This window comes from Peromyscus eremicus, chromosome 2 (assembly GCF_949786415.1).
Source record: "Peromyscus eremicus chromosome 2, PerEre_H2_v1, whole genome shotgun sequence".
NCBI classification, from domain to species: domain Eukaryota; kingdom Metazoa; phylum Chordata; class Mammalia; order Rodentia; family Cricetidae; genus Peromyscus; species Peromyscus eremicus.
Window position 1 is genome coordinate 163,837,937 of NC_081417.1, and position 23,434 is coordinate 163,861,370.

The 23,434-nt window shown below is 48.6% G+C and overlaps 3 protein-coding genes across 6 annotated transcripts in view; 2 read left to right on the top strand and 1 right to left on the bottom strand.

Annotated features, from left to right (window-relative positions):
* Nucleotides 1-3,138: 3,138 nt before the first annotated feature.
* Pex10 (peroxisomal biogenesis factor 10) lies at nucleotides 3,139-9,830 on the top strand. 2 transcript variants are annotated; one of them, XM_059255501.1, is made up of 6 exons: nucleotides 3,139-3,320; nucleotides 3,860-3,940; nucleotides 5,523-5,929; nucleotides 7,319-7,494; nucleotides 7,578-7,713; nucleotides 8,704-9,830. In XM_059255501.1, the coding sequence occupies exons 1-6, from the start codon at nucleotides 3,215-3,217 to the stop codon at nucleotides 8,770-8,772; spliced, it is 975 nt and encodes a 324-aa protein (XP_059111484.1). In that variant the 5' UTR covers nucleotides 3,139-3,214; the 3' UTR covers nucleotides 8,773-9,830. The 2 variants fall into 2 exon arrangements, with proteins under 2 accessions (XP_059111484.1, XP_059111483.1); XM_059255500.1 differs by having other exon boundaries at nucleotides 3,143-3,320; nucleotides 8,684-9,830.
* Nucleotides 9,831-10,997: 1,167 nt separating this feature from the next.
* Rer1 (retention in endoplasmic reticulum sorting receptor 1) lies at nucleotides 10,998-23,176 on the bottom strand. Its single transcript, XM_059255506.1, has 7 exons — nucleotides 22,941-23,176; nucleotides 20,028-20,115; nucleotides 18,419-18,523; nucleotides 15,235-15,334; nucleotides 13,629-13,707; nucleotides 12,209-12,344; nucleotides 10,998-11,633 (listed from the first exon to the last, which is right to left on the bottom strand). Exons 2-7 carry the CDS (start codon nucleotides 20,106-20,108, stop codon nucleotides 11,544-11,546), a joined length of 591 nt encoding a protein of 196 aa, XP_059111489.1. The 5' UTR covers nucleotides 20,109-20,115; nucleotides 22,941-23,176; the 3' UTR covers nucleotides 10,998-11,543.
* Nucleotides 23,156-23,434, top strand: part of Morn1 (MORN repeat containing 1) — a 60,064-nt gene continuing 59,785 nt past the window's right edge. For 2 of the 3 annotated variants that reach the window (XM_059255502.1, XM_059255505.1), the window contains exon 1: nucleotides 23,159-23,431. In XM_059255502.1, coding sequence (XP_059111485.1) covers nucleotides 23,353-23,431 — 79 coding nt within the window. In that variant the 5' untranslated portion in view covers nucleotides 23,159-23,352. Of the gene's footprint in view, nucleotides 23,432-23,434 lie in introns of all 3 variants that reach the window. The other variant, XM_059255503.1, reaches the window with a different exon arrangement.

The window sequence follows — 23,434 nt, forward strand, 5'->3', positions numbered from 1 at the left end:
TCTCATTCACCAGTCTGCTAGGTGGTGTTGGAAGGAATAACTAACCTGGGGTAGAGGGGACACCTGCTGAGCATCCCCTCCCAGTTCCCTGACCTCCCAGCCCTTGCCTACTCCATCCCTGCCTCCCCCACATCTACAGAACTATGGTAAAAAATGATCAGATAAGGCTGGGTATAGAACTAAGTGGATAAAGTGCTTGTTGTCCCAGTATGAGGACCACAGTTCAGATCCCAGAGCTCACCTGATGGGTGAGGTGGCCCACCTGTAATTTCAGCCTTGTAAGGCAGACACTGGGATCCCCAGAGCAAGCTAGCTAACAAGACTAGCCATATGGGCAAGTTCTGGGTTTGACTAAAAGACCCTGTTCCAATGAATAAAGTGGAAGCACAATCCAGGATGACGCCAGATATCATCCTTGCACCACCACACACACACACACACACACACACACACACACACACACACACACCACATATACCCACACTTATGCAAACATGCATACACACATATGCATACAACACACACAATAAGTTTAATTATTTAATAAAATTAGAAAACAGTGTGGCCAGAGCTAGCATTCCTGGCAAAGAACATCAGGTAGGACAATGAAATACCCAGTGTATGAAGAATATAGAAGCAGTTGTTGAGGGGCAAAACTGTGAACACTGCCTATAGGATGGCTGACCTTTGCTCCAGAAGCTCCTGTGTCAGAAATGCAGAATTTCATCCTGTTCCAGATCCACTACCCACCTGCATCTCTATGTGGACCCAAACAATCCATGTGCCCAGCACTAGCATGGCGGGCGCTCAATAGACACCAGCTAATCACCATCATTATTCCTGATCTACAGACCAAAAAGCTGAGGCCCACCAAGTAAAGAAATGTGCAGGACACACCTTGTCCCTTGTCAATGGCACAGGGCTAGTGAGGGCCCCCGAGGGGGGCAGTCAAAGGCCAGCCCAGAGATGCTACAGTGCAATGTCCCCAAGGAACCCCAATGTGGTGATATTGTGTTCCCCAAAATATTGTGCATCCTAATAAATTTATCTGGGGTCAGAGAACAGATAGTCACTAGATATAGAGGCCAGAAAATGGTGGCACACACACCTTTAATCCTATCACTTGGGAGGCAGAGATCCATCCGGATCTCTGTGAGTTCAAGGCCACACTGGAAACAGCCAGGCGTGGTAACAAGAGCCTTTAATCCCAGGGAGTGATGGCAGAAAGCAGAAAGGTATATAAGGTGTGAGGACCAGGAACTAGAAGCTTTTAGCTGGTTAAGCTTTCAGGCTTTCGAGAAGCAGTTCAGCTGAGATCCATTTGGATAAAGACACAGAGGCTTCCAGTCTGAGGAAACAGGATCAGCTGAGGAACTGGCGAGGTGAGGTGGCTGTGGCCTGTTCTGCTTCTCTGATCTTCCAGTGTTCACCCTAATACCTGGCTCCGGGTTTGTTTTTATTAATAAGAACTTTTTTTAAAAAAGATTTATTTATGTATTAGGTATACAATGTTCTGTCTGCATGTATCCCTGCCCAGCAGAAGAGGGCGCCAGATCTCATTACAGATGGTTGTGAGCCACCATGTGGTTGCTGGGAATTGAACTCAGGACCTCTGGAAGAGCAATCAGTGCTCTTAACCTCTGAGCCATCTCTCCAGCCCTGAGAACTTTTAAGATTCCTGATACACCCCACTGCAGTTGATAACAGGGAATGACACTCAGCTCACAGACTGGGGTGGCCCTCAAGGAGCCCAGGAGGTGGATACGGGAGGGTCAAAGCCAGGACTAGACCTGTCAGTCACACCTCTGGTGTCTTCCCTCAAGTCCTCAGGACCCTGGCCTTCTTGTCCTCCATCCCTGCAGCAGAGGGAAAAGTTTACAAGGAGTTGTCGCGAGGCTCAGGCCCAGGACCGCTGTGCTTCAGACAGAGTGGTCAAAGGGAGGTGACAGGAGCACATGTCCTGTCCCCAGCAAGAACTTGACCCCCACCTCAGAGTCCTGGGACCCTAGAATACTGAAAAGCAAAGAGGGACTCCAGGCCAGAGAACTGATTTACAATGATGTCACTGCTCATCCCGCCCACCCACTTTCTCTCCTCGCTAAAAGGCCTCTTGTTTCCCAGTCTGCAGGATATCTTTGGGGTAATAGTCCCTAGCGGCCCAAGCTAGTAAAACAAATGGGCTGATGGCGCCACCTGCCGGCCAGCCTGTGGTCTGTTCCTTCAGAAGAACCCCTGAGAGGAGGCGGCTAGGCGTGCCTTATATCCACAGCCCACAGAGGAGGAACCTAGGGGTCAAAACACCGGTCCACAGCTGAGACAGAGTACGTGGCTAGCATTTGAGCCCATGGAGAAAGACACTTAAGCGTCTCGCTGGGAACAGATACTTGGGATAATGTTTCTGGTCTTGCTCCCCATGGTTAAGAGGAGAATCCAGAAAATGCAGTCCCATAAAAGGAGCAGTCCATGAGGGGACACTCAGAGCAGGCCGTACCTCATAGTTATGTTAAAACCGAGCTTCTGAGTTTGAAGAGAAAAAAGTTTCCTAGGGACACAGCAGCCTTGGGCCTTCAAGGAACCAGCATTTCAAACTGTTATATTTGATTTGGCGAGAACCTTGTGCCTCTGCCAGAGACGTGACTGCCTCCTGGCAGTGGTCAAAGGTACTACCTGGGGCTGTCCAATCCAAGCCAAAGAAACCAGGGCAAGGGCAGCCGGAGGAACTCCAAAACAGAACTGGGGACTTCAGTAGTCAGATGAGATCACATGACTATCCTAAAAGAGTCCACTCCTACAGTCCCAGGGACATGTACCTACTGCCAAAAAACTCAACCTGAATCAAGCAAAAAACACATCTGCGAGGCTGAGGTCTCTCAGGGTCCTGGCCGCCACGACAACATCCCTCTCAATATTCGCTACTCCACTACGTGGCTCCGCCCTCGAAGCACAGACCACACACCCCCTGCTCTGCGTGGCTCCACCGAAAGCACCGACCCCACCCCTCCTGCGTGGCCCCGCCCCCATCCCTGCCTCCAATCGCTCCGCCCCTAGATGCCCGCCCCTCCCGTGGATTGCCCGCCTCTCAGGATATCATGCCTAGGCCCCGCCTTCGTCCGCGTGATGTTCACTGCCTGCGCCGCACGACCGAGGCACGTCGAGCGTCACAGGCCCCGCCCATAGGGCACGCCGGCGCGGTGCGACCTCACTGAGTCGGGCCATGTCGCTGGCAGGTGCACCTGAGGTGATCCGGGCAGCGCAGAAGGACGATTACTACCTGGGAGGCCTGCGGAGTGCGGCGGGTGGCGCGCTGCACAGCCTAGCGGGTGAGCTCCCTGGGCACCCGGACAGGCAGCAACTCCGAAGCTCCTTAGGAAAGCGAGGATCAAAACAGATTTACACACTGAAGAACACTTTGCAGGTCTCTGCGCCAGGCAGTGCCTGCTTAGTGTTCTCAAACATTTGCCCATTTCCTTCTCATACGCCCCTATAGGTTGGGCCTAACAGTATTACTCTTACAGGGAGGCACGTGGAGGTTTCCAAAAAGATCTCACGGGCAGGCATTTGAGAGAGCCGAGATTTGATACTAAACAGGTGTTGTTGGCACTACCTAGACTTTCCTGGGGCCTCCGAAGTTCTAGGACAGTTCCTGACTTAAGACAGTTACAGCTGAGAGGTTCTTAGGAAGTGGCCTTCCCTCGGAGTCATTCCTTTCAACCAGGTGGGGAGAGGGGACAGGGCAGGGAAGCAGAGGAGCCTAAGAGAGAGAGAAGTAGTTGAGGGTCGCCCTAGAAGAGGAGGAATTTGACCTGGACTTTAACCACCTCCACCTCACCTGCCCAGAGGTAATATTTTTCTCTTCTAGGTGCAAAGAAATGGCTGGAATGGAGGAAAGAGATTGAACTGCTCTCAGACATAGCCTACTTTGGCCTCACCACAATTGCAGGTAGCAGTACTTGGCAGGTCCTTGGCACTGAGGGGCCCACAACCCACACAACCCACTGAGCAGCTCCTAGAATCCACCTGCATGCAGCCTCAGGGAAGAAAGCCACTGGCACAGGAGGGTGCAGCCCTAGAGCTCCCTAGAGGCTAGCACTCAGCCCTCAGCCAGGGGCTCTCCTTGCATTTGTATGTCCCTGAGGACCTTCATCCAGGACTTTTCCAAGGGTGCTGTTAGGACCCTCCACCCCCAAGCTGAGGACCCAACCCAGGGCCTTCCGCTTGCTAGACAAGGCAAGCTCTACCACTGAGCTAAATCCCCAACCCCAGGACCCACTTCTCAGTGGCAAAAGGCAAGTCAGTACTGACCCATCACACACTGGCCATTAAACCCTTGTGAGGTGGACACACAAAAGCTGGTAGTTCTTTAGAAAGAAAAGCTGTGGTAAGGGCTGCAGGTCACCAGTGCCAGCTCAACATCCAGCAAGGAATGCAGAGTGCCTATTTGATGCCCAGAGAGGTCACTGTGGGTGACCTGCCCCCAAGGACCACACTCAGCGGTGGGAGACACACAGGACCAAGGAACGACGCTGTAACGCATCCTGAGAAGTGTTGAGCGCTTCAGGGCAAAACACCAAGTCTGGGGGAAAATAACTTCTAGTCAACCAAAGCAAGTAGCCAGTCACTGAAGACGCCTCTCTCAGGAGAATGGCCTTCCCTTTTTATGAGCCATGAGGCATTGCAAGATACAAAGAAGAGGCTAACTGCAGGCATGACCAGACACGTTGAGGGCAGAGGCTGCTACAAACAGGATCACAGTGAGACTCATGGAAGAGCAGTTCAAGGTACAACACAGGTGTGGCCTCAGGAGTAAGAGGCCTGGCTTTACTTTCTGCAGGGTGTAAGAAAACAGGACTTTCCCAGGTTGGACAACTAGAAGCTAGCTTTTGGCAGGGATAGGCTTGAAGGTGTTTTATCTGACTCCATGTGATACTGTCAGGTAAGCAGCTGGGCTTACATCTCAGGACTGAACCAGATCCAGACTGAGCCATAATCTGGAAGGTAGGAAACCACAAGATTGGATCCCATCACTTGGACAAGGGATAGTGGTTAGGCAGAAGAGGGACTGGAAAACTGGGAACAAATAAAAACTGCAGAGAGCAGGAAGCCAGGCTGTGGTGGCGCACGCTTTTAATCCCAGCACTCAGGAGGCAGAGGCAGGCGGATCTCTGTGAGTTCGAGGCCAGCCTGGGATACAGAGTGAGTTCCAGAAAAGGCTCCAAAAGCTACACAGAGAAACCCTGTCTCAACCCCCCTCCCCCCCCCCAAAAAAAAAAGAGAAAGAGAGGAGAGCAGGAACCAACGGGAAACAAGGGCCTAGCCCAGAGTTGCAGTCTGTGTCACATCATGAAATCACAGCAAGACCACAGTGGACTTAACAAGTCATGTTGACCTTGGCTAGGTCTCACAGGTGACAGCCTGGAAGGGCAGGTTCCAGAGTGACTGATGATGCTGGAGGGGGTGGGGAACAAGCTGGCCTAGGAGTTTGTCCCTGTGTGGGATCCTCATCATTGTGCATTAATCCTCAGGCTACCAGACACTTGGAGAGGAGTACGTTGGGATCATCCAGGTGGACCCATCCCAGCAGCAAGTGCCCTCCAGGCTCCGCCGTGGGGTGCTGGTCACACTGCATGCTGTCTTGCCCTACCTGCTGGACAAGGCGCTGCTGCCCCTGGAGCAGGAACTGCAAACCGATGGTGACAGTACACGGGCTTCACAGGGAAGTCTGCTATCTGGAGGACGCAGCCGATCAGGGGCAAGGCGCTGGGTGCGCCACCATGCAGCCACCCTGACAGAACAGCAAAGGAGGACGCTCCAGCGGGCAGTCTTTATCCTTAGACAGGGCCTTGTCTGCCTCCATCGGTTCCATGTTGCTTGGTTTTATATCCATGGTGCCTTCTATCACCTGGCCAAGAGACTAGCAGGGATCAGCTATGTAAGTAGCCATGCCAAGGGGTACTGGATATGGACGGGGTCCTCTGAGCAGCCTCCTTGAGGCCCATGCTGATGGCATGATCACAGCCAAGTGTTGTTTCCAAGTTGGAAGTGAAACCCTGCACTTGGGAAACAGCAGTTTGTTCAGTTATAGTTTCCTACAAGGCCCAGGAAGTCCAGTTTCCACAAACTGAAGGTGGAAGGAAGTCTTCCCTTCCTAAAACCAGCATATGTGTGGCAGCAGAGCCAGGCACTGACTGAGTGGACTTAGGTCTGGCCCCACAGTAGTTTTCTCACTATTGGCCCATGGCTATGTCCATTTCACTGCTTAGGGGGATGAGCACCTATTCCAGAAGGTGTCAAGTGCAGGTTCTAGCCTGGCTTTTCCCATTCATCTCTGCCTACAGAAGCCCCTGTTCACCATCCAACAGCCCTACCAGAAAGGCATGGTCTTCGGGTGTGGGCTAAGATATACTCTCACAGTAAGCACATCACCTCATCACACCACTGGCCAGACCTTGGTTTGTACTAACCCTGTTGCTGCCTTGGGCAGCCTCCCGCCTCTTTTCACCCTGGCTTTCTACCAATACCCTTAAAACAACCCCCCTCCCCCTTGGGTATTGCCTCCATGCCCACCACCCACCAGAGCTGCTCAAAGTTCCTGTCAAAGGGGACCACATGCCATCTCTGCCTCCAGTTAAACTATCCCTCCCACACACCCTCATCATAGAACCATAGTCTGGTCTCAGGTTTGACCTCAGTACTGCTAGACAAGGGGTTATCCAGCAAAATCTTCCCAGCAGTCATTTAGTTGAGCAGCTGTGCCTCCCTCCCTAATGGCTACTGAATATTCGCTTTTAGGGCCCGTTATCCTGTTTTCCTGCTCCAGCCCAAGGCATAATGTGTCCTGGTGTCTTGCCAGTAGGAAGGGATAGGAAGTGGAAGACAGCACAATTCTGTTGTGATGTGGATGGAAGTTACATCACTAGCTACAGCAGATGTGAGGGCAGTATCCTTGGGAGCCAAAGTGTCATAGAGGACTCAGTAAAGGGAACAGCATCTCCCTGTCCAGGTTCCCCTTGATATTCCCCATCCTGCTCTTCCCTCAGGCTCCTCTTCTTCCTCTGAACTGGTCTCCAAACAGCTCAAGAATCCTCACCCATTTTCCTGACCCATCTAGCCTCCTGGCTCAGTTCTCATCTAATGCCTAAAGGTCAACCTATAGCTAGGGTTCTCCCTCATTACTGACATTTGAACCCACCTCCCTGGTTGGTTCTTGTTCTCTGGACACTCCCAGTGCCAAGGGGAGGACTGGCTGAACATAAAACCTCCAGCAGACAAGAGACCAGATCCTGACGGTGGTGGGGGTGGTGGTCACCTGTCTTTGCAGCTCCGGACTCGCCGCCTACCTGCAGAGGACCTGAGGGCTCGTACAAGCTACCGACTGCTGGGACTCATCTCCCTGCTGCACCTGGCACTGTCCATTGGGCTGCAGTTGTATAGCTTCAGGCAGAAGCAGCGAGCTAGGAAGGAGTGGAGGCTGCACCGCAACCTGTCCCACCGCAGGTGTGCAGGGGGCTTCAGCTACTTTGGCATGTCCTGAGATTGTGAAAGGTGCACTCACCTGAGATGTGTCTTGACCCCCACAGGAGTTCCCTGGAAGACAGAGCTGTTTGCAGAACCCCACTATGCACCCTGTGCTTGGAGGAACGAAGACACTCCACAGCTACACCTTGTGGCCATCTCTTCTGCTGGGAGTGCATTACTGAGTGGTGCAACACTAAGGTATGTATGCTCCCAGGCCTTCAACCCTTGGCAGTTATGCTACCCCACCTCTCAAACCTGTCAACTTGGGGATGAAGTCCCCAGTCAGAAGGGAAACTTCCCCTTTTGAGGTGTGACTGAATATGCAGGTGAATGATAGATGACAGGTGCATAGATCAGGCTATACTTAACCAGACTCGTCTTGCTTCCTGGTATGCTCAGCACACTTGGGATGCTGGGACATGAGCACACACCAAATTGTCCCTGTGTGCCACTGAACCATTTCCGGCAGGGCAGATGCCCAAAGCACACTGCTTCCTATAAGCAGCAGGGCCCTGGTTGGCATGTCTAGCCAGTGAGCTGTAGCCCTGGCCAAAAGCCAAGGCTACAAGTGAGAAGGAACTTTATGTGGCTGCAGCCCTGCTGCTAAGAGGTGGGCATCCTGGGCTGCAGTACAGAAAACACACGCATTCACACTGCTAAGTCAGCAGTCTGCATAGTGGGCACTCCCCAAGTGCCAGCATGTGTAAGTGTGGAATGTGTGCCCTCCTTTCTCATACAGATGGCAGAACAAGTCCTATCTCCTGAGAGCAAACACCAGGGTGCATCTAGAGTTGGACCTGGTGGAAGTTCTACAAGGGAGAGGCTAGAATAGCATACACAGTCTGAAGTCTTTTACTGATGGGGTCTGAAGCCCTCCCCTCTACAGCTCTTGGCCCAGGGTTGCTGCGAAGACATGTAGAGGCTCACTCAGAAGGAAAAGCCCAGGAGAGGCCCTAGAAATCCAAGGTTCATAGGTGAGGGTGGGTGGGCACAGCTATGCTCAGTCAGCACTGTCCTATACCTAGCCCCACTAGGACTCAGATCTTGGGAGAGGCCGTTTTCTGGTTGACTTACAGCTGTGCGTGTGTGTGGAACAGGAAGAGATGCGGTGGGGATCAGGGCCGGACTCAGTATACAGTCATTGTAACACACACACCCCACCCCATAGACAGAGTGTCCCCTGTGCAGGGAGAAGTTCCCACCCCAGAAGCTGGTCTACCTGAGGCACTACCGCTGATCATCACCGAACAGCTCTAAGAAGTGGATGGAAGTTCACAGCATTTATCCTCAGCACTGTGATTGCACAGAAGTATAAAATCCTCACACACTGTTCTTTGTCATGTAAGCTACTAGTTACCTGGGAAGAGAAAGGGTCAGGGGCAAATGGGCAATACTCCATATGGGGTAGGAGAGTCTGTTGCCCCTTATCATGGCTTCTTCTGAGTTTCTGGAGGTAACGGGTTCCTCCTCCCTTCCCAAGCCACACAGCTGAAAACTGCTTCAGAAGTTGGGGGATGAGGGGGGTTAACTCAGGTCTGTGTGAGAGGCAGGGATGAGGGTTAGGGTAGAAGAGAAGCACTGCACTGTGGGCTCCACACCAACCAAGGTCTGCACTCCTAACACACTTGCCACATGCTATTAATACATGTTGCCAACTCCTTAAGAAAAATGAAGGTCTTCATCTTGGCCTAATGGGTAGGAATGGGGGCTCCCTGAGTTGCAGATTCTTTTTAATTGTATGAAAGTGCACACATGCCACAGCACATGCACGGAGATCAGAGAACTTGCAGGAGTTGGCTCTTTTTGTCACGTTTTTCAGGGAGTAAGTTCAGGTTGGGCTGGGCAGCAGCATCTTTACTTTTGAACATCTCACCTACCTGGCAGAATTGGCTTGGAAATAAACCAATTTCCATGTGTCTCAGACACCAGTCCTCTGAGGAAGTTAGGTGAGTTGTATCTGCTTGGAGGCCTAGATGAACAAGTGTGACCTGCTTACCCAATGTCACTTCTGTGTCCAGCTCCCTCTTAGCTTGTCCCTAGCTTGTTTCTTGCCTCCATTTGACATTTCCAAGTTTTTAAAATTAATTCATGTCAAAGACAACCTGGCACATCTTTTAAGAGATGTAATTCCACAGAGTAGGTACATTAAGAACAGATCTGCCGGGGCGGTGGTGGCACACGCCTTTAATCTCAGCACTCGGGAGGCAGAGGCAGGTGGATCTTTGTGAGTTCGAGGCCAGCTTGGTCTACAGAGCGAGATCCAGGAAAGGCACAAAGCTACACAGAGAAACCCTGTTTCGAAAAACTAAAAAAAAAAAAAAAAAGAAAAGAAGAAGAAGAAAGAAAGAAAAAGAACAGAAGATCTAGCTGGGCCTGGTGGTGCACACCTTTAATCCCAGCACTCGGGAGGCAGAGGCAGACGGCTCTCGGTTAGTTCAAGACCAGCCTGGTCTACAGAGCTAGTTCCAGGAGAGTCAGGGCTACACAGAGAAACCCTGTCTCGAAAAGACAAAAACACAAACAAAAAAACCCCAGAAGATCTAGAAAGACTTCATAAAACAGTGTGACGGTGTCCTGATAGAACCTTTGGTCTAAAGCCCAGCCACCAGCAGTGGTGTTTGATGTCGCAATATTCCTTGTGAAGTCTCCTTACCAAGAGCAGGAACCATCCCTCTAGGTGGAGCAGGGGACCAAGACTGACATAAGGAAACTTTAGGGACCCTGTGGGAACCTGGAACACAACTCTACAGTTGTCTGCTGTACCCCATTTGTAACTCGTTGCTCTGGCCAGGTACTCCCAACTTTCTTTCCATTGTACCTTGAGCCTAGTCAGTGATGAGGAAAACAACGTGGAAAATATAAACAAAAATGTCCAGATTCGAACCCCAAGTGCTCACATGGTTAAAAAAAACAAAAAAGCCTTAGAACATCATTAGAAAATGATGGGTTGAGTGTACAAAATGTGGCTCTAAAAGGAGCATCATAGTGTCAGTAAAAGAAAACCCAGGTGACTGACTTATTCAGTACCTGAAACTGTAGGCTGGATGAGAAACACCACCGAGTAGGGTTCTGAATAGGTCACAGCCTGGAGAAAAAGCCTACTTGCACTTGACAGCCTCTGTCCCCCCTATACCTGTGGTGTTTGCTCTCTCTCTCCTGGTGCCACTTGGTATAACGGTTCCCCGCTGACAGCTGTCAACAGCAAGCTGGGCTTCAGCGGAATGACTATGGTGTAGACGAAGACTATACAAGCAAGGGACACTTTCTTTAATAAAGTTGGAATTTAAAAGTCACTTAGTAAAATGTTTAGAGTATTATTTTTATCACATCAAAAAGTCTGACATGCGGAGGGGTTCTGTTTTCCCCAAACCTGGTGTGCCCTGGCTAGTTCTGTTCCCTTAGAGAGGTTGTTGCACGAGAACAAGTTTAAATTAATCAAAAGGAAAATGTTACGTATCAAAGTGTCAAATAATCTCAAACAATTAAAATATAATATAGATTTATAATTCCAGGCCCTCAAAAGCAATCATGGTAGTTAAGAACAAAGTTTTGAGTCATTATGATAGAGGCCAACTTGAAAAACATCTCTAGTGAGATGAGATTCAGAAACTGGCATGAGAACCCCACAGAGCTACATGAAAATCACCCTCAAAGTGTTACATTCGTTTTCACAGGTAGGAAGCAGGCTGGCGCAGAGGAGTGGCCTCAGCGTGGTCAGGAAGGCAGGGCTGCACTCCCACCCTCCCTCCTGCTCTCCTGAGCGGCCACCCATCTGGCCTCCCAAGCCTCTGATTCACTGTAAATCTGTCCACTTCAAACACATGAACATCACTGAAAAAGAAATCAATGCAATTTGGTTTAAATGCCAGTTTCCTCAAGAACCTGATATTTCAGATACAAATCATTGAGGCTCCTCTTAAAAAGAAAATTCAACTTCCTCATAATCAGCTACTTTATGTGAAGAAAAAGGCATTGTTACAATGGCTCAAAACCGTTCTTGAATACGTGTGACAGATTCAGTCCAGCTTCTAACTAGCAAATGTCTTGCCCACGTCCTCCTTCCCTTTGTATCTCCTCTTTCCGTGTGTGAATGGTATGTACCGGTATTTAATCATGTGCTGGGAAAACAAACACACAAACAAACTTGAGTTACTTCAAAACAGTTTCCTGCTCAGCCCTTTCCCAAAGGCACCCCCTCGATTGCTTCTGCCTGTCACAACTGAAGTCAAGAGGCCAGCAATGTGCTCCAGAAGTTCTGACCCACTAGAGGCTTGTCTGAAATCCCAACATCTGGAAAGTATTTCATGACCCTCTGTTTACAAAGAGCTAAGGGAAGCAGAGGGTTCAGCTACACCACCAATCTGAGGATGTGCCAAACACTCTAGCAGGCTACCACAGGACCTGGAGCTCTGAGCTTGAAAGAGCCACTGAGTTACTACAGGCCCAAGCCCAACCTGGCTCTACCCAGGGCTTTCCTACTCAGCTTCCAGCAACCTCAAGGAAGGCCCACTTGTTCTCTCTCACAGAGGGCCTGTAGTTTGGGACTTGGTGGCCTTGGCCAGAAGCCATGCACAGATCAGTCATCACACACAGGAGGCAATGCCCAGCACTAAGACCTAAGCATGCTTTCCCAGGGATACTGCAGTCACGGGCTGGTAACCGTCATCTTGCACAGCAGGGCTGCTATCTTTACCTTTATTTGCCTCTTCATTGTGATACAGAAAAGCATGATGAAGTACATCACCAGGATCGGCCAGAACACTGGGACGTTAAAAGCCTCGAAGAAGGTACAGATCATAGCCACAAGAATGCCTTTCGTAGCTGAATGCCTTAAAGCAAAAGGAGAAGTTAGTGTGATCTGTAGGTAGCACCAGGCATCTGTCAACTTGCTCTGGCCTCCACAGCCACTCCTGCCTTTGCCTGCTCAGAGGTACCTACTAGAGATACATCAGAGTAGTGTAGTGTCAAGTCACAGTCTGTGTGTGCTATACTGAACCACAACCAAGTCTTCCTCTTAGCCTTTTAAAAGCTAAGACTTCTTAAACTTACACAAAGTGTAAAACATCCCAGTGAAAGCCAAATGTACCGCATGTCTGCTACCTGGAACTGCCATCTGGAGCACTAACCGAGGCCTGGGCCTGACGTACAGCACAGTGCCCTCCCACCCTAGCACACAACCCTGCCACCATCATCACACCTCTTGTCAGGCTCTATGATCCTGGAATCCCCACAATCTCTTCTTTCCCTACAGAACAACACCCAGGTTCCTTGGGGGTTCCTTGCCCACCTTCAGTTTCCTCTCCAGATCACATCCCACTCACATTCCACAAGTGAAAACACTCAAAGAGCTCGGTTTGCTCATTCAATTTACTGAGCCAACAAAGACTTTGGCTCTTTTTGTGTTCCAGGAGCAGATGGTCTGAAAGACAGGCCAGGAGGCCATAGCTTTGACCTTTTGAAAGACAGTCATAAAAGGAGCTACACTACACTTACTCTCTTCCTGGTCTCCTAGCACTTCCAGGGTGTCTGCTCTGGAAGGCCTAACTTGCCCAGGATGGCCTTGAATCAACAGCAGTGCCTACAGGAGGCACAAGGCCTGGAAAACAGTTGTTAAGACCCTTCATTCTAGAACTAGCTTCATCTACTAATGCTAGATTACTGTGTCAACCCAAGAGAAAGCAATGTGAAGTGGTGGTCTCCCCAGAGAGCCCTGTGACACCCCCCCCCATACCCAACACTGCTGTTACCTTGTAGATTAATACACACCACATGCAAACAAAGCACAACAAAATTCTCATTTTGTTAAGAAACCAAGAACTAACTGGGACAAAAATTGGTTTATTTTAAAAGCCCAAGTATCTTCCACAAAAGTCTTGAAGAAATAAGGTAGGATTTGGTCAGGAGAAATGATTCCACATGAAGACATGAGGGTAAGCAGTGAGCAACAATGCTGGCCTTCTTTCAAAATACCTCTAACCCTGACCATTACACAATGTATGTGTACCAAAATGTCATTCCATATCCCCATATATGGACCATTACTATGTGCTTATAAAAAATTAGGTATATATAGATACATTATTTTATTGTTCAATAGAAAAAAATTCACTCACCAAAATTTGAATTCTGGAAGCCTTCGGATGAAGGGACGAAACTCCTCATTCTGTTTGGTTGGTAATGAAGGGCCATCATCTGAAAGTTAGAACGTCAGCTAGAGATGAAACATCTGCCTCTTACCTTTGATTGTTGTCCCCACTTATAAGTCTTCCTTAAATGCTTATGAACTACTATGCCTCACACATGGTAACAAATTTTATTCAACCAGAGATAAAGTGTGGGGTCTGCAGGTAACTCTTGGCAAGACTTGTTTTATAAAAGACTTGTGCACCTTTTAAATGCATAAAAAAAGAATTCAACTTCACACAGATTTTTCATTTGTTGTACTACATAGTTATATAAGTTAAGACAAAGATAAACTGACATATATGTAAAACAAGTAGTAAAGAGAGAAAGTAGGCCACATAGTGGTACATGCCTATAATCCTAGCACTTGAGAGGCAGAAGCAAGAGGAGTTCATGGCCAGCATGGAATACACAGAAATCCATTATCACAATGAAATAAGTGTCACTGAGATGGCTCAGCCATTATCACAATAAAATAAGTGTCACTGAGATAGCTCCACAGATAAAGACATTTGGCTAACAAGTCAGACAATCCCTGGAATCCACATGGTAGGAGAGAACCAAATTCTGCAAGTCCTCTGACTTCCACATATGATACACACATTAAAAAAAAAAAAAAGCTGGGCGGTGGTGGCGCACTTTTAGTCCCAGTACTTGGGAGGCAGAGGCAGGTAGATCTCTGAGTTCAAGGCCAGCCTGAACTACAAAGCAAGTTCCAGGACACCCAGACTTACACAGAGAAACCCTGTCTAAAAACAACAACAAAAAAAAAGAATGCAGGCAAGACTGTCCTTGTCCACAAAACCTATGGAGGAATGCCTATGCACCAGGACTACCAAGTGCAAGGCCTCTTCTCGTCTATCCTATTTTACAGACAGAGAAGCTGAAATCTACAGGAAATGCTCCTGGTTATCAAGTCTCCCCTAAATGGTGCTTCTAATCATCCAATCTGAAATCAGCATTAGAGCATCTCCTCCAAGAAAGCAGAGTTCCTGCAAAGGCCACTGTTCACTATCTGTCAACCACAGCCCAAAGCTGGCCTCACTTGGGGACAACATAAGCCCATAACCCTGGCACAAAAACACACCAACAACATTTCAACTCAGAAACCAGGGAGTACCCAATGCCCTCAGCCTAGACTAGCTCCTGGCAACCAGGGTTCTACTGATCTGTGCCGCATCTCTGCTGTACTTCTCTGGTCACACCGGAGAGTGCCTAACAGTGAATTCTGACGCAGGAAGCAGAGGAGCAGACCCTCCCTGCTCACATGTCTCATGTTTGCAGTGTGACTCTGGATGTGTTATTGAACCCAGGGCTCTGGTCTCCTCCTAACAAAACGGGGATAAAGAGTGAACCTCTTCATAGCTGCACGGGGTTTAATGAGTAATCCTATAGACAAACTCATCCTGATCCAGACACTGCAAGCACATGTAAATATGACAAGCTCAGGTCCAAGTGTTCCCAGACCCATGGACTATCCCAAGAGTGTAGAGGCCTAGAGCAGCCTGGACAACACCCCAACGGCCCCTGCTGTACCTGAGTCTTCCATCAAGGAAGGATCCACTTTGGGAGAAAGGAACGCTATGAAAAGGTTTAGGTGGTAAATTCCCAAGGCATAGGTCACAATGTACCATCCCTGGAAGAGAAGGAAAGCCATCATCAATGAGCAGCCCAAACACTGCCAGCTGGAACCAGTTCACTGAGCCCGTACCCATGAAGCCCTGTTGTACTATGAACATAGTTTACTCAAGGTGAAGTGGTTAGGACTGAATGCATGTTCCACAGTGACCATTTACCTCAACTTACCTTGTGGGTTTGATATGACCATAGCAATCCACAGCCCAGGTAACAACCTTCTTTAAGGGTCCAGACAAATGTGCATGACAGTCAGCCACAGTCCTGACCAGGACTGGCTACAGCAGAAAAGAAAGCTTTCCTCAACAAGACACTGCCCTGCCCCATAGGACTAGTGTGGGCTGGGTACCTGTGTGACTTTCAAGTGTACTCCTGGCCTCAAAACCTGCTGTGAGCAAACAGGTTCACAAAGAGTCTACAACAGAGTGTCAGCTATGACTACACACACGGCAGCTGGCAGTCCATGTAGACAGCATCAAAACACTCCACTTGGAATGTCAGCCTCACAGAAGAAATCCAGAATCAGAACCGGGAAATCAGAGAAAAGTGCTGCTCGTTCGTTCTTTCTTTCCTTCCTTCTTTTCTTTTTTTTTGGTTTCTCAAGGCAGGGTTTCTCTGTGTACCCTGGCTGTCCTGGACCTCACTGTAGTCCAGGCTGGCCTTGAACTCAGAGATCTGCCTGCCTCTCCCTCTGGAGTGCTGGGATTAAAGACCTGCACTACCACCTCAGACAAGAAATCAAGAGTAAAGTTTTCTATCAGGGACTAAGGGGGTCCAGCCCCTGGATAGTCCCCTCCCAGGGTCCGGGAAGAATCTACAACCAGCTGATAATTAATCTTTGATGAAAAGAAATGAATCTATGTACATGAAACTCCTTAGTTCATACACTTTATTATTCTGTGATAGTTCTCTCTCTACACAGCTTCTATTCTGCTCTCATGTCTAGCTCCGTTCTTGCCTGATTTCTCTCTAAATTTATCTACTGTCCCCTCTAGGTTCTATCTTAATTCCTTCATCTAGTTCTGTCCCTTCTAGGTTCCCATCTATCTAGTTCTTTCTCCTATCAGCTCTTCTCCCGTCTCCTTCTCTCTCATCTGGCTCTTCCTCATCTTGTTCTTCCCCATCTGTCTCTTCCTCATCTTTCATCTAGTTCCTCTAGTCCTCTCTTCTAGCCCTTCAATCTAGTTCTTCCCCATCTTGGTTTGTTCCTCTCAAGTTCTTACCCATCTAGTTCTGCCATTCTCTTCTCTCTTCTCCCCTTGTGCCCTGGAAGTCACGGTATATAAAGGGAGGGTCCGAGCTAAATTGTGTAAAGCTATTACTTAACGTCCACCTCTCCTAGGCGGTGTCTCCTTGTGGAGTTTACCGTAAGTCAGGAGACTTGCAGGTGGGCTGTTATCACTGTTAGTCCTCAGAAGTTGGGCGCCCACCTGGGTGGTGTTTCCTGTAGTCCTTGAAAGTGGCTAAGGGAGATATCTGATTCCAGAGAAAGCCTTTCCTGAGGCTGTTCTCCAAATACCTGGAATGTGTATGTCCAGAGGGTGATCAGTCCACACTGTTAGTCCTTCTTAGGGAAAAGTCAATTGGGAAAACTATGAAGGCACACATGATTTTTATAACAGAATACAGCTGATATATAACAAGCCAAGTAACACCAAAAACTTCTTGGGATTTGGCTTCCTCTGGAGGAATTCCCTGATCCCTCTAGGTAGTGACTTTGCCATAACCAGCTGAGTTCTTATGATATATTCCTGCGGCCTGCAGCAGTTTTCAAGCCCAACTTTCCAGAGAAGACAAAGAACTGGGAATCCCTGTAGTCTCTACATTAGCACACTAAACCATCAAGCTTACCCTCGTTGACTTCCAGAACTGAATGGTACACCTTTAAAGGCCTGTACTTTTCATACAAACAAAAGGAAACTTTTCTACCTAAAAAATTTTCAAGTCAGACAACTAGAAGCTAGATTTTATGCACATATGCTATCATGTTTGATAAAGCCAAGCTCTGAGGAATGCCAGGTCAGGCACAAATCTGATTCAGAACAGAGTACAACCAACCTGTGTGCTGTGCCCCACCCCCACCCCAAGGCTGCCAGGCCAGTCTTTCCACTAGTGAATCGACCAAGTTCCAATGAACAGAAATTCAACACTAATTTCAGACATGCAGTACAGATCAAGTCCTTCTAGAATAAACCAGAGAGTAGCCTACCACCATCATGTCACGCTAAACCAACACTGTGTCTAGTCCATAATTCAAAATAGAAACAATAAAGGACAAGTTTCTACTTTTACTTGAAGAATTTCACACAGTAGTGAATGCATCAATGAATCCAGTAGATACATGTGTTGCCTCATGTCCTAATGTCCTTCTAAATACTGGATGGATAGATGGAAGAATCGAAGGAAGGAGCTTTAAATGAGGAAATCACCTTTCATGGCTGCAGAGAAAAAATACTCTAGATGAGGCCTCCAAGCTGCCTTCCTCTGGACTTACAGACATTAAAAGCCTCTAACCCAGGTCTGCAAGGAATTCTTGGAAACCAAGTGTCTAACTAGGAAGCAACAGGCTCCAAACAGAAAGTCTGAGTAGAAGCCACCTGTTCAAGGTTTCCACAGCCAGCCTACGGACCTGCAGAACTGCCTAAGCTACTCTATCTACTACCCTATTAATGTTGCTTTAGCCACATAGAAGTAGCTCAGAAACAGCTAAACCCAGGTGAATGCCAAAGGCACGCATGGTACCCTGAGTCTTCAACACTCCATTCAAGATTTCAGGGATCAGCTTGTGCCTACAGAGACACACAGCAAGGTCTGAGGGATACCACAGGGTCTGTTACCCAGAAAAGGACACAGGGCAAGGGCAAGACTAACCTGGGCATCTAGGAACTCTAGGTAGAGAATATGAAAAAGTCAGGACAGACTGTAACCAATCTTCTTTAAACAGGTGGTCACACTGAAACTTTTCTTACATTTCCCACCAACCTGAAAGTAATTATTACAGACCACACCCTTTAATATACCTCCAATCAACACCCCAACCAACAGCACATTTACACAATGTGAAAACAGTTGAAAGCACACTTACCTGTAACAGGTAAACTCTAATCATGTAGACAAAACTCAGGCCCAGTGTCACGACCCACCGGACAGCTGTGTAGGGGGTAGACTTGTCCAGCCAGGACTGATAAATCTGTAAGGCAAGAATTAAAGGCATAACATCAGCCCACAACACCCACTGTACTACAAAGTGCCCTTTCTGGTATAGCTGGGTTTCAATTTTAAAGAGATGCTTGAAACAGCAAGAGATTATATAATATATACCAGCATGAAGCACTGACTATGATTAATCCAAGATTTACCTGCAATAATTCCTGAAACAGATCCAATTCTTAAGGAAAAACATTATAAAATAATCAAGCATAAATACTGTGCTACTGCATTAGCCCAGAAACATCAATACAGGGAAGACCAACTTAACCCCAAAGAGAGGACTTGGGCTTCAAAGGAAAAAGCATAAATCTTAAATTCATCATCCCATACTGTAAGACTCATGGCTCAAAGTCTACCCCAAAACCTATTTTCCCAAGGGGTCTCTCCCTGCCCCAGATATGCTCTCTCATGTGTGTTGGTGTTTTTGCCTGCATGTATATCTGTATGTATGAGGGTGTCAGGTCTCCTGGAAATGGAGTTACAGACAGTTGTGAGCTGCCATGTGAATGTTGGGAATTGAACCCAGGTCCTCTGGAAGAGCAGTCAGTCGTCTTAACCACTGAGCCATCTCCCCAGCCCCAGATATGTTCTCTCAAGACTCTAGGACCCTGCACTTGCCCAGCAGTCCTGCACTGGTCCTGCCTACCCCCACTAGTAAGTGGCTGACCACAGCTTGACTGCTTATATGCGTGTAGACATACCAAAACAGCTATAGCCATTACTAAGGAAACTCTTGGTTTTTCTATAAACACATGTGTTAAAATTTCACATTTTAATTTTGTAATATAACTTTAAAATTTAATTATAGCATTTTAAAACATATATATATAAGCTAGCCCTGGCCATTCTCGAACTTACTTTGTAGGACAGGCTGGCCTTGAACTCAGAGATCTGCCTGCCTCTGCCTCCTGAGTGCTGGGATTAAAGGTCTGTGCCACCACTACCTGGCAAAAGTTTGGTGTTTTTAATTGAGCCACATCAGCTCAAGGAATCAGACTTTAGATATAGTGTGAGGCAGCCTCAGACACAACCATACATAATGACCTACATCTACCTGAGCCAACATGAAAGGCTCACACTCAGGAAGCAACACTCAACAAGCCCATGAAGGCAAAGGAGGGGTGAAGTGAGCCAGGACGAGTGGATGCAGGTGGCAGGGGAAGGGGAAGGGGTGGGAAGAGCAGAGAAGAGAGAAGGATTTCAGTATTTGTAAAGGTTGTAAAAAAAATAAAATAAAAAATAAAAAGAAGCCAAACAAAAACAGGATGGGGTCCCCCCTGTCCAGACCTTTCTACCTGACCTTTTTCTGGAACACGTATGCAGGTACTCATGGTGAAGAAAAGAGCCAAACCCTGAAAGCAAAAGTTTGCACCCAGGGCAAGCTGTAGCTTAACTTTTCTTTGTGAAACAGCAACTCACCCTTCAGGAGGATTTGTAAGTTTCTCTTTCAAATATTTCTATTAATGATCTACAAATCCACTCACCTGTCCAAGCCGTGTGAAAAATCTGTACACAACTGAGGGCTTCCCATGGACAGAGTCTCCAACACTGTCCCCTTCAGACATTCTGTAACTGACATAAACACAAGATACTTTAAAAACAAAAAGCATTCAGGATGTGAAAATGTTCCACTCTACAGACCAGTCATTTCATCCAAAGCATTCCTTTGGGTTTCCACCAAACATCCTGTCTTCCCCATGTTGTGCCCTGGATCCATACTCCCAGAGCCAGGTCCTCTCCCTATCAACAAGACTAGCAGTTAGCCCATGAGTCCCTGCCCCTTTCTTATCTGGCAACTAAATGTAACTCTATCTGCCCCTGGACATTTCAACATGCTGCTGGGATCCCAGGCAGAATTCACTACAGAACCTAAACAGCTAAGAGCAACATCACTCTCGATTTCACAGAGGACAAATCAGCAGACCAAGGGCAAGCAGCAGCTTGGGCCCGGCCTGATACCCAGCTCTTCAGATATGGACTCAGGGAAACTGTTAAGGGATGGGGCCTTTGTCATCAATCCTACTTGAAAGGCAGGAAGGAAGAATCTTATGGTCCTGATCCTCTCAAATCTGTGTGTTGAACCTGTCCTAGTTCCTTCTGCTACAAAGAGTGAAGAGAAGAAACAAACTATGATTCAAGTACGACTTAAATTTACCTATGCTGAACAGCTGAGAGGCCTTCAGCAGACTCTCTGGCTACAGTCTCAGGTTCATCATGTGCAAAATGATGCTCTTTTAAAAACTAGACATATAAGCAGACTTCAATCTGCAGCAAGTCTTGAGCTTGGTCTCAGCTCCCAAAGTAGGTAAGAAATCAGGCTCACAGAGTAGGGCAGCTAGAGTAGGGCGGCAGGGCTGTAAATCCAACACTTCCAGCCTAGCCTCTATGTGAACACTGGGGAAATCTTTTGAAAGATGTCAGTGACCTCATAATGTGACCTTGGATGGCAAATGGGTACTCTTATAGTCTCCTCAGCAGCTACACAGGCCAGACTCAAGTCTGCATTAAGAGTTGTGAATGTGCCAGGCAGTGGTGGCGCACGCCTTTAATCCCAGCACTCGGGAGGCAGAGGCAGGCAGATCTCTGTGAGTTCAAGGCTAGCCTGGGCTACAGAGTGAGTTCCAGGACAGGCTCCAAAGCTACACATCTGTCTGGTCTACAGAGTGAGTTCCAGACCAGCCTATCTATATAGTGAGACCATTTAAAAAAACAAAAACAAAAACAAAAAACAGGGCTACTCCTTTAAAGTATGTACTCTAAGCTGAACTGACTGCTTAAGACTTTGGTTCAGATGATACGTAACAAACCTATCAAAAACACATTAGTCGAGTTTTGATCATCAGACGAACATTGATCTGTATCTTGATTAAACTCACTGCCAATAACAACCTGAGAGAGGTAGCATAAAGATTAAGAATGTGACCTTTGGAGTCCCACCGCCTGCTTCAGATCCCAGTACTGCACTCACTTCCTGTCGGGATGAAGGCAACTAAAGAATGCCCAGGACTGGGATCTGGAAATGAGGTGAGATCCTCACTATGTTCCTCAAAGGTTCTTATGAGGATCTAATGGCAGCCTGTACTGAAGCGTCAGAGCCTGGCTCCAAGCAAGTGCCAGCCTCTCAACATGTCAGACTTGTTCCTGGATTAGAGAGGCCCAGCTGTTCTATATGCAGTCCTCTTCTCTTCACTCAGACAAAAGGTCAGAGAGGCACTCCAAGCTGTCCAAACTGACCACCAGTTCCATGTCACATCACTGGCTTCCTTTAACAATTGTTTTCCAATTCCTTTCTGGTAAGCACTCAACTTCCTCCCACTGGAATGCAAGCTCTTTGAGGGAGCTTATCTAGTTTTTGGATAGGCCTCACAACCTGCAGTGCCGTCACATACCTACTGAAACTGCTCTATGTTTCATCACAAAAAAGTAAGATTAAAAACTGTTCTACAAGTACTGCACACAGGACATTCTCCCCGTGCCTTGTTCTAGAGCCCGTTATTTGGCTAGTTTCTGCACTCCGTGACTTCTAAGAACATGGCAGAGAGGAGAAAGCTCTCTGCCTAGCATCAGGAGTCACTGCCTCCTGGCCAAGGAATAGCACTTGAATGCTCCAAGAGTTGTTTTCTCTTTGACAGCCCTTCCAGCCTGGGCCCCTCCCACCTTTGAGGATGGTCATCTTGGATCTCCCTCAGGCCTCTACTTTACTACCTCCACTGCAGCCAATCCCCCAACATGCACGCCAGGATCCAAGGGACAGAGTCTGGATTATTGATGTTCTTTTGAGCACTTATTCAGGAATTCCACATTGTGAACTGAAAACTCACAGTTCCTGAAAACTCATCCCAACTAGTCTCTATTCTTAAGGGTGAAGGAAGAAAAGCCACTGGGGGTTCTTAGTGTCAAGGTAGGGAACCCTCTTGCACTGATATCCTGCCAAGGAAGACAATGTAGCCTTATCAGCACGACGCCGAAAGTACAGCCTGGAGAGCTGGAGGTTTTACTTCCTTAATGTCACCATATAATCTAGAGTCATTTAACCATCACCCCTTCAATCCATTCAGTAATGTCTTCGCCCTCAGGCTTAATTCCTACACGTGTGCCTCGAAACCGAACACGGTGGTGGGACAGCAAGAGGACACCTAACACATGCCCACCCCGGACTCTCTGAGCTGTACGGGCAGCCACAGGCCACCTTTCTCCGATATCCCACGGCCGGGGTGGGCAGCGCTCGTCAGTTCCCTCGCAGACCCCTCCCGGAGATCGGCCGGCCCCCTGGCAACCCCTCGCCGGCCTCAAAGGCACTGCCCGGCCCCGCCCGCCCGCTCATGGCCTTGACAGTCCAGAGGAAGGCGGTGATGTGCCGCCCGGCCAGGTTCGCACCACCAGCCCACCCCCAGCACCTCGCAGCTCCGCTGCAGCCGAGCCGCGGTCTCCCTCACGGCTGCGGAAGGAGGATGGCGGGCAGGGCGGCCGCCAGAGCTCGGCTCGGGATCCGGGAAGCTGCACAGGCACTTCCGTTCCGTCCTGCGGCACCGCCTCCAGCCGCCAAGATGGCCGCGGGGCGGGGCCCAAGCTCCAACCATTTCCGCTTCCTGTATGGACGCCGAGGCCGTTGGCGGGAGTGCTTCCCGGCGGAAGGACGGGGCTGGCGGAAATGCGCCGTGCTGCACAGGCGCATTGGTGTCCTCGGGCGCCGGACCGGACACCGCTGCTTCGGATGTTACGGTCTCCAAGACAGAGCTTGGCCACGCCCCGTGGCAACCGGAGGCCAATGACAAGCGGCTTTATGGTTGCTCGGGATCCTTTGGCGGCATGATGTCGGCGACTGGCGATCGGACTCAGGCTTCACTCCAACCGAACCGGCACTCTCCAAGACGTCCGCCGCGAGACGGTA